This window comes from Mus caroli, unplaced genomic scaffold, assembly GCF_978045245.1.
Source record: "Mus caroli unplaced genomic scaffold, Mus_caroli_1 scaffold_13, whole genome shotgun sequence".
NCBI lineage: Eukaryota > Metazoa > Chordata > Mammalia > Rodentia > Muridae > Mus > Mus caroli.
Window position 1 is genome coordinate 57,299,559 of NW_028227268.1, and position 10,386 is coordinate 57,309,944.

The following is a 10,386-nucleotide window of genomic DNA, read 5'->3' on the forward strand; positions in this document are numbered from 1 at the left end:
GTGTGTACAGCTGGGTTATTGATCTGAGATCTCTACTCTTCCATTATATGCTGTAAGGAGATGATTTCCTTCCAAGTAAGACTCAGCTGTGTCCTGTAAAGTGACTCCTTTGATCCACGTGGTATTATGGTTTTTTTTTTCTCTCTCTCCAAATATATGGAGATATTCGTTAGGGTTTGAAGATACTCTGGATTTTTAGTGTATCTCATCATCTGCACATGTGCTCGGCATCGTTGCCATTCTGTATAAGAAGGTATATGTTGTACCTCAGTACACCAGGTCTGTACTAGTGACGCTGGGACAGTGTTTTCTCCTATGGGTGAATAGTCAGTATTTTTACATAGTGTGTATCATTTTCAGCAATATAATATTTGTAACAAAATATAAATAGCTTTCAGTGAATATTGGTGCAACACAGCACTTATTTTTCAAATTAAAATAAATGTCTCCAAATTAGTGGTGTGGTACAACTATTACACTTTTGGGATGTTTCTTTCTAGTAGCAGTTACAATTGGCCATCAAGATCCACCCCATTGTGAATTCTGTGCCATTGCCAGATTCTACTGTGTTCCTCTGTATATATGTTACATGTTGTAAAAAATAGTACCTAATTTCAAGGAAATGCAAAAATATTCCCTTCATGGAAATTACTAAAGTTGTTGTTTGTTTGTTTTCTTGTTTGTTTTGCTGTTCATAAGACAAGGTGATATATTACACATTGTGCTTTAATTTGGCCAAAATGATTCATAGGCATGTATCTTTAAAGGCAATACAAGTAATTGGGATATTCAAAGAATATTGAGAAGAATTAAAGGGCGGGGTTGTACAGAGATGACAGTTCCTGCTTTTTTTTTTTTTTTTTTTTTTTTTTTTTTTGTCACAAGTACCTTGTGGTCAGTCTTCTCATTGAGAGCAAAGGCTGGGAAATCAGAATGTAGCTCTAGTCTTCCCCTGCCCCTTCCTATTTACCAGCATTTGCTGGAATCAGTCCTTGTAATTATTTGTTTTGTCCCCTGTTCCCTTTTTGTCCCCCTCCGACCATTCTCAGCTTTAGCTTTGCCAGTGTCTTGAGTATTCCGAGGGTCTATAATGTAGTCCTTGTGTTATTTGGGGTTGCTATTGCTGTGATGAAACACCATGACCAACAGAAAGTTGGGGAGGAAAGGGTTTATTCATTTCCATGTTGCTGTTTATCATGAAGAAAGTCAGGACAGGGACTTAGTCAAACAGGGCAGGAGCTGATGCAGAGGCCATGGAATGGTGCTGCTTACTAGCTTGTCCCCGATGGCTTGCTCAGCCAGCTTTCTTATAGAACCCAGGACCACCAGCCCAGGGAGGGCACCACCCACAATGGTCTGGTATCTCCCCCATCAATCACTAATTAAGAAAATGCCTTACAGATGGATCTTATGGAAGCATTTTCTCAATTGAGGTCCCTTTCTCTCATAACTCTGTGTCAAGTTAACATAAAACTGAGCCAACACAGTTCCTCTGATGTAGCCATTAAGGTCAGTGGAGTTTTTGCTAGTTGTTCCTAATACATGGTGTCTCTCTGTTACCCCTAGTCTGGCTGTGGCCATGAGTTCTTCTGGGATGGTGTTGAGGTTTTGTCTCTTCCCCAGCTATGCTACCACAGTCCTAACGAATGATGTTGACTTCTCTTTGTATTCCAGCCTGAAAGAATAGACCCAAGTGCATCAAGACAAGGGTATGATGTCCGCTCTGATGTCTGGAGTTTGGGGATCACATTGGTATGTTTCTGTTGGCTAAACTTTGTCATAGTAATGTTAACAGTAAGAGGTTAAGAGGTAAAAAATGGTGAAAGACAAGGAAAAACTTTGTGATTTGTAACAAACAAACCAAAACTCTTCACCCTTACCTAAAGACTATGTTGAAATTTTCGTTTCATTTTAAATGTATCTGTCTTAGTTTTGTGTGCGTTAGCGAAATACCACAAGTTGTGTATCTTAGTCAGATTGGGAAGTTATTTCTTGCAGTTCTGGAGACTAAGAAGTCTAAGAACAAGGGTTTGACTTATTTTGTACAGAATGAGATGTTGTCTTTGTTGTTTTCAAATGGCAAAGAGGGTTAGGGACGTGGCTGTCAGAGGTGCCCTGTAAGTTCACTGACCCTGTTTGTGAGGCACTCTGATTACCTAGTCACTTCCCCACGCCATGCCTCTGGAGGCTAGAAGAGTTGAGGGACACAGTTTAAGCAGTGCCTATTTATGCACTCAGTTTCTCATCTCCAAGATGCGTTTTCTCAGGCCTTTGCTTTGATTGTTGTTTGCTTCTTGTTTTGAACAGCTTCCTTAGCTTCTGTATTATCCGAAGTGCCTGTCCCATACGGATTCTAGGATGTAGACAATGTAAAATTCCTTTCCTTTCCTTTCCTTTCCTTTCCTTTCCTTTCCTTTCCTTTCCTTTCCTTTCCTTTCCTTTCCTTTCCTTTCCTTTCCTTTCCTTTTCTTTTCTTTTCTTTTCTTTTCTTTTCTTTTCTTTTTTCCCAGTCTTTTTGAGACAGGGTTTCTCTGTATATCCCTGGCTGTCCTGGAACTCACTTTGTAGACCAGGCTGGCCTTGAACTCAGAAATCCACCTGCCTCTGCCTCCCAAGTGCTGGGATTAAAGACCATGCCTGGCCAAAATTCCTTTTCTTATATTTTCTCCCATTTTCAAGTTGAACCAAGGTCCTTTAGTTTGTATTAAGAGCAATGAGCTTTTTGTAGCTTACCAGTCTCATTTTTTAAAGTGGAATTTCTTCTGTAATGAGAATCACATATCTCTTAGTTTTGGTGAAAATTCTTGACAGACTAATGCGTTGATTCTCTTATAGGGAGGCTAACAGTTTGCTTCTGCAAGCTGCAGATATCTCTTCTTTTTCTTATTGTCAAACCAGTTCACAGGCTATGTAGGAAGACCAATTGATCCCACTTAGGTGATCGCACATAAAGCATCCAGAAGTCCCTGTCTACTCCCTTCCTGCTGTTATGCTTAGACAGTAAAAAGCCAGGCATAATGACCTGCATGTGTAATGCTACTGTTGGGAAGGCAGGGACTGGCAATCCTTGGGGTTTTCTATCTGCCCAGTCTATAGCCTCCTTGGTGAATTCTTGGTCTTAGAGAGATCCTGTCTCAAAACCAACCAAAGGGAAGTAAACAAACCCAGGTGGTGATACCCGAGGAACAGTATTCATAGTTGTCCTGTAGCCTCCACAGACCTATGTGCACATGCACACACACACACACACACACACACACACATACACAGAGAGAGAGAGAGAGAGAGAGAGAGAGAGAGAGATGCAAACAAACCCATGTGCAATTATGCTATTCCTTACTAAAGAGAATTTTTGTTTAATAAGTTGGGTTGGGTTTGGTTTGTATTGTAAGGGAGGAAGGGAGGCAGTTGTACTAAGGCCTTAGGCATAGTAGACAAGAATTCTATCACCACATCACACCCCCAAACCTGTGAAGAGTTTTAACATAGAAACAGTTCCTTTAAGCTGTGTTAGCCAAGTATTTCAATGCTTAGGACTGCTTGGTTGCTGACTTCCATAGGATAATCTTAAAGTAGCTTTTCACCATATAATTCAGGCTGTCCTTCTTATTCCAACCTGTCCTCCAGAGTAAGGCTGGTGAGGTTGTTCCTACTGGGTAAGGGTTACCCTTTCCAGACGTTTTCAGTTTTACTGAAAAGAAGTTTAAGCCAAAGCTATGCTCCTCTTCTCCCTGTTTGTGTGTGCGTGCCTGCATGTGTACGCCTTCTTACTTCCCTGTGCACCTGTGTCTGCGTGGAGAGACAGCAGTTCTAAGGAGGAAGTGGAATTGGTTTTCTAAGAATGGTCACACTTAACAAACCATTTCTCTGTACCATTTTGGAGCCTCATCCTCATAATGGGCTCATGACTCCATGTCTCGGGAAAAGTACAACTTCCTTGGTCTACATTGAATTTCAGATCAGAGCTAGGGCAATATTAGATATACTGGTTATTAGCAAATATTTTGAGACCATTATACTGTTTCAGTGTGCACTGTATGCTTTAATGGTACTGTTGTGAGTCCTTTATTGGGTCTGTAAGCCTAACTCAGTTTCTTTGGTAATTATAAAGCCTGACTGAGGGTGAAGTAACCACAGGATTTGCATACTCTTTCCTTTGAATTCAGACTGGCTTTTCATTTGTTAAATGTTCTTTTTACCTTAGAAAGGAATCTGGCCACTGTTTTGGACTGAGAACTCCCATGCAGGTGGCTACAGAGTGTGAAATGTCTTCTGTGGAAGTTGTAGACTAAACCTTCCAGAGCCTTTTGTACCAAGGGTTGGGCCTGCATCATGGAGGTGTAGTCTAACCTAGACCAGACAGCCTTTGCTGTCACCTGTAGTCCAAGGCCTTGAGTTCGGTCGAGGCACATTTCTTAACATATATATGTCTTCCACTTAGCTTCATGATCTAAAGACTCCTCCTCCCTAACCTGACAGTTTGAGGGATGGTTTTAAAAGACTTTTGCTGGATCTTTGCATTGACATCAGTCTTCAATAGGGATTAGTAAATCATGCCTGGTGTTGTCTTCTGCTTCCTTTTTGTTCTCTGTAGTACGAGTTGGCCACAGGCCGATTTCCTTATCCAAAGTGGAATAGTGTATTTGATCAGCTAACACAAGTGGTGAAAGGAGACCCTCCGCAGCTGAGTAATTCTGAAGAAAGGGAGTTCTCCCCCAGTTTCATCAACTTTGTCAACTTGTGGTAAGTATTGTATTTGGCAAGGTTCAAACACAAAATGGGGGAGCAGTTAAGCAACTTAAACTCAATTACATAGACACTTTACAGAGTGAAGGGGGTCTTTTGTTACATTACCCCTAGCTAGGACTATGGGTCACTGCTGTGTAGAAGTTCTAGTCAGCTTGGAGAGGCAGCATCCTCGTATTCTACTACAGTATTGGTCAAAAGCAGCTATGGGTGATAGAGAAGCAGCTGCCTCCAGATCTTCAGTCCCGAGTAAAAGTTACTAGGTTAAATGTCCTCCTTTCTCCCTCTTTCTTTCTTTCTTTCTTTCTTTCTTTCTTTCTTTCTTTCTTTCTTTCTTTCTTTCTTTCTTTCTTTCTTTCTTTCTCTCTCTCTCTCTCTCTCTCTTTCTTTCTTTCTTTCTTTTTTTCTTCTCCTCTCCTCCCCTCCCCTCCCTTTCCTTCCTTCCTCTCCCTCCCCCCCCTCGCTCTCCCCCCTCCCTCTCTCCCTCTCTTTCTTTCATCAGCTAGGGTTTTCAGTCTTACAAAAAAAAAAAAAAAAAAAAAAGAATGGTAATCTTCTCATGATGAGGTTGTATCGGGATCACCTGGATGCTTTTACTACTAAGTAACTCACCAGACCAGACTGTAAGGCATGGGTCTCTGGCCTGATAAAACCTAGAGCATAGCTGGGTATAGGTATGTGTAGTGCTTAAATTTATAGGCTAAAATTAATATATTGGCTCTCTGTAATCATTTTCCAAAGAAGGGTTGGACTCCATGCCTGTTATTGTTGTCTACTTCATCAGATTTTTTATATGCACATGGCACCTAAGAACAAATATATGCAGGGCTGGGGAGATGGCTCAGTGAGTGAAGCACTTGCTGTGCAGATATGAAGCCTGGAACTCCACCGGAGCCCCAGAAACCATTAAAAGCCACATGGACCACATCGTCTGCTTGTAATGCCAGCACTTTTGTGATGTTTGTTGACTGGAGTTTTTAGGTCTCTTTCATCTTTTCTGACCAAATTCTGCCTATTGTGATCTTTCAGAGAGGGGACAGAATGCCTCAAGAACTAGTAGAAGAAAGCTTGCTGGGTGACAATTGGCTAGCATCCTCTCTTCACTGACTGTTCTGCATATATCAAATGCAGTTGCATAGCTCCATATTGGCCATTCTGTAGATCCATTTTAATGAAATACTTGCTAAAAAGAATCTAATGTACATCACAGACTGTTTATTTTAAAGTGTTTATTTATATGTGTTGCGTGCAGCAACACAGGCCCCGCAGCATCCATGTGGAGGTCAGAGACCAACTTTTGGGAGTTGGGTCTCACCTTTTACTTGTTTTGTGTTGTAAGGCTGGGCCTCTTGTTTTTGTCACCGTGCTGTGTACTGCATACTGACTGGTCTGTAAACTTTAGGGTGATTCTCCTGCCTCTGTCTCCCAACTTGGGATTGTAGAGATTACTACACGTGTGAGACACTACATCCAGATTTTCTTCCTGGGTTCTAGGGATCTGAATTTAAGGCAACAGGCTTGCAGGGCAGTGCTTTTACCCATTGAGCCATTTCCCAAGCTCTGTTATTTTGATACCTAGATCTCCTCTGTGGCTTTACTCTGCGTGTGTGTGTGTGTGTGTGTGTGTGTATGTGTGTGTGTGTGTGTGTGTGTGTGTGTGTGGTACTGTGTTACATTTTCTTCTTGTTTCTCTTTGTGTCACAGCAGGTAGCAGTGGTGAATATAAGTGTCCCATGCTTTTTTTTTTTTTATTTTTCAGCATGTCAAAATTGTCTGAATCATTATGTCTGCAGTTGAAGGATATCTGTACTATCCTCATAAGAGCTTTGTTTAAAGCCTTATGTAACCCAGGCTAGCCTTGAACTTTCTATATAGCCAAAGATGACCTTGACCTGGTCTGCCTTTCATTTGTAAAAAGTAAAATAATTGGGTCATTATGCCTTCGTCTTAACACTGTTACTTTTATGTTATTTTAGCCTTACGAAGGATGAATCCAAAAGGCCAAAGTATAAAGAGCTTCTGGTAAGTATGAACCCTGTAACCAGAAACCGGTGGGGTTACCTTTAATTTCCTAGCTCATTTCTCATAACAAGAATTTGGTCTTAACATGTTAGAAAATTCTCCTAAAACATTTCACTGTGCACTCTTAGTTTGTTTAACTCCTGTAGCACAAAGCTAGTGAAATTTTATTCAGGATGCTTACTCTCCCTCTGGCAATGCACACCGCTCTGCTAATCACAGTCCTCCGAGATGCTTTAGTTCAGCCCATGATAAGCTCCTTTGTGTGGCTAGCCTTTGAGCAGAGGAGAAAGTACTGTCTGTGGTCTAATGATGTGAAAACATTTGACGAAAAGATTGCATTGGTTATCACATTCGGGGCTTTCTAAGGCTGTTAAGCCAAACTTAGGATCAGGTAATGTAACTAGAGAAGTTGTGGAAAAGCTGTTGTTTAAGTGATAGAGAACAAATAGAGGGCTTGGTGATTCGGACTGTGGGCTCTGGAGAGCACAGGGAAGGGCTCTCTTGGCCTTTTTTTAAAAGTAGAAATCAGAACGTTTGAAACTGAGAACCTCTTTGAAAGATCCTTGAGCTACCAGTGGCTTACTCTAGCGTCTTAAGAAGCTCGACTGAGATTCCTGTAGTCCTTGGATCTCAGGTGGTGTGGTAAGGAATAAACAACTGTTTTCTTCTCTAGCAAATACTCCCTGTACACAGTTCTGAGACCTCACTGCCAGGGTGCAACCTCCAGATGGTGATGCAGCACCTCACATTTAAGGTGTCCACATCCATCCACTGAAATGTTCATGCGATGAGTGCCGTTCTTATGATATATTGAAGCTGTGTGTAATTGGGAGCGTATAGTACTGTATTGTATAGACATTGAGAAGCGCTGACATAGGGCTCTGATACAAATGTTTGACGCTTTCTCTGTTAATTTCCTTGCAGAAACATCCCTTTATTTTGATGTATGAAGAACGCACTGTAGAGGTCGCATGCTATGTTTGTAAAATCCTGGATCAGATGCCAGCCACTCCCAGCTCTCCCATGTATGTCGACTGATACTGCTGCTACATCAGACTCTAGAAAAAAGGGCTGAGAGGAAGCAAGACGGAAAGAGTTTTCATCCTGTATCACAGTGTTTTTATTGCTCGCCCAGACACCATGTGCAATAAGATTGGTGTTCGTTTCCATCATGTCTGTATACTTCTGTCACCTAGAATGTGCATCCCTGTAATACCTGACTGATCACAGTGTTAGTGCTGGTCAGAAAGACCTCATCCTGCTCTTTTGTGATGAACATATTCATGACGTGTGGAAGTCAGTACGATCAAGTTGTTGACTGTGATTAGATCACACCTTAATTCATTTCTAGACTCAAAACCTGGAGACGCAGCTACTGGAATGGTGTTTTGTGAGACTTCCAAGGCTGGAAGGACACAGTCATGGATGTACTGTCTGAGCATAGAGACCTGGGCTTGAGTGAGAAGAGCTTGCACAGCCAGTGAGACACATTACCTTCTGCAGCTGGGAGACAGAGGAAGGATTTCCTTTCTTCACCAAGTGCAATAGATTTCCTCATCTGATAGGCTGTTGCTTTACAGTCACACTCGATCGATGTGCTCAGCCAAATTCCCTATTCAAAATATCATGTTAAATTAGAATTTATCTTTACCAAAAACCATGTTGCTTTCAGAGAGGTCAACATTAAAATACTGAGACAGGACAGAATGTGTTCTTTGTCCTTTTCCAGCCTGCTCTTCCCTGGGAAGATACAGGAGTCTGCCACCTGTCATAGAAGGGTGCTGCCAACTTGATGCTCTACCTGCCACCAACTACCAGGACTGAAGGAAGGAAACAGTACTGAGGGCAAAGTTTACAGATGTTTTTGATTCTGGCATTTTGTCCAGAACAGCTTGTAGCAGCTATAGATTCCCCCTTGGCCCCAAGCCTGGGACTTGAGCCATCATAACTCACTAACAGGGAGAATTAGCTAGTAGCAATGTGCCTTGATGAAGATTTCCTGCAGGCGGCAAAACACCAAATCACAACTCTTTGCTTCTTGCCATCATGGGCCAGGTCCTCAGTTTCTAACTCTTTCCCTTCCCCACAATTTGTTGTCGCCATGTGGCTTTTGCTCAGTCTAGTATTCTGCCTTGTTTTTCACAGTGGGAACCCTAACATTACCAGGGATGCTACTTACCACAATTTGTAACCCCAAATCTCTCCTGTGCTCTGATGTTCAGAAAGCTGAGACAGCTGGGCCCAGTTGATGCTGTACTTGAGAAAGAGGCAGTCTGTGGAGAGGCATATTTGAGCAGGATAAAGATCCTAAATGGCAGCCTTTCAGATAGGCATGTCTGACACCTGCTGAGGCCTCTACCAGTTCACTATCTCCCTTGGAAGTAGAATTCTACCCACCTAGACCCCCCAGAAAGACAAAACGAAAAAGAAGCCACTTCATCTTATGTGCTGCTGCTTGTCTTCAGCCCATTAGCCAGGTACTGAGCGTCAGGCTCTGCATAGCAGTTAAGCAGCACTGGTAGTGGTCTGCCATGCAGGGGATGCCTGCCATGCAGGTGATGCCCTTCCAGGATCTATTCCTGGTGGGCACTGCTGTGTCTCCCCCAGAGTGGCACTCAAAGTACTATCAAACAATAAAAGGAGAATGGTGCTGTTTGAAGTTACATCCCTTCTCATTGGAGGATTTAAAAATGATCTATCTTTTGGTCCACTTGCCTAATTTCCCCATTTTCCACCCCTGGCCCCCTACCCTTAGATTCTCTGTGTTCCACAAGGAGACATCATGAGATGTCTTCCTTAAGCTGCACCAAGCCATTGTCCTCCGTTGTTCCCAGGACTCAAGAGGAATTTGTTTCTCTGCTGTCAGCTTCCTGTCTGGCTCAGTATAGCCTCACTCTGCCATTATGCAAATGGAGATCAAACTAATTCAGACTGTCCAGGAGCTATCTCACTTTCTGCTGTGTGGGTGACCACATAAAAAGGCAATTTTAGTGTATTAATCATAGATTATTATAAACTATAAACTTAAGGGCAAGGAATTTATTACAATGTATCTTTATTAAAACAAAAGGGTATATAGTGTTCACAAACTGTGAAAATAGTGTAAGAACTGTACATTGTGAGCTCTGGTTATTTTTCTCTTGTACCATATGAAAGTATATAAAAATTATCAAAAAGCTGATGTGCAGGGATATTGCCTTATTTGTCTGTAAAAATGTAGCTCAGTAACATAACTGCTTCTTGGAGCTTTGGAATATTTTATCCTGTATTCTTGTTTGAATCCTTCCTCTATTTAAGACATAGCCATGGAGCCCACATGTTTATGGAATAGTCTACCCTTTGCCTGCAGGTCAGTTGTAATAAATCTAGGTTGTGATGATGGTCTTGTAATCTGATTTTCTGCAGTCATACCCCGAGAAAGAAATTCAAGAAAAAATGACATTAAATCATCTGTGCATTTCATATGCAGGAGAGTTATCTCCTTCTAGAAGTTTCTGGTTCTTTTCTTTATTCGTCCCCTCTGCTTCTTCCCTGATGTAACAGTGTGGCACAGCTTGCTTTTTCTTTTAGCAGCTGTGGTGCAGTCTTTTCAAGCTCGCACTTGGGTGTCTGGACCTA

General features: G+C 41.9%; 1 protein-coding gene across 5 annotated transcripts in view; it reads left to right on the forward strand.

Moving 5' to 3' along the window:
* Map2k4 (mitogen-activated protein kinase kinase 4) overlaps positions 1–10,145 on the forward strand; it is a 95,814-nt gene extending 85,669 nt beyond the window's left edge. For all 5 annotated transcript variants that reach the window (XM_021176401.3, XM_021176402.3, XM_085829917.1 and 2 more), the window contains 4 exons: positions 1,675–1,752; positions 4,595–4,743; positions 6,723–6,768; positions 7,693–10,145. In XM_021176401.3, the coding sequence (XP_021032060.1) occupies positions 1,675–1,752; positions 4,595–4,743; positions 6,723–6,768; positions 7,693–7,806 (387 nt within the window). In that variant the 3' untranslated portion in view covers positions 7,807–10,145. The remainder of the gene's footprint in view (positions 1–1,674; positions 1,753–4,594; positions 4,744–6,722; positions 6,769–7,692) is intronic.
* Positions 10,146–10,386: the final 241 nt, after the last annotated feature.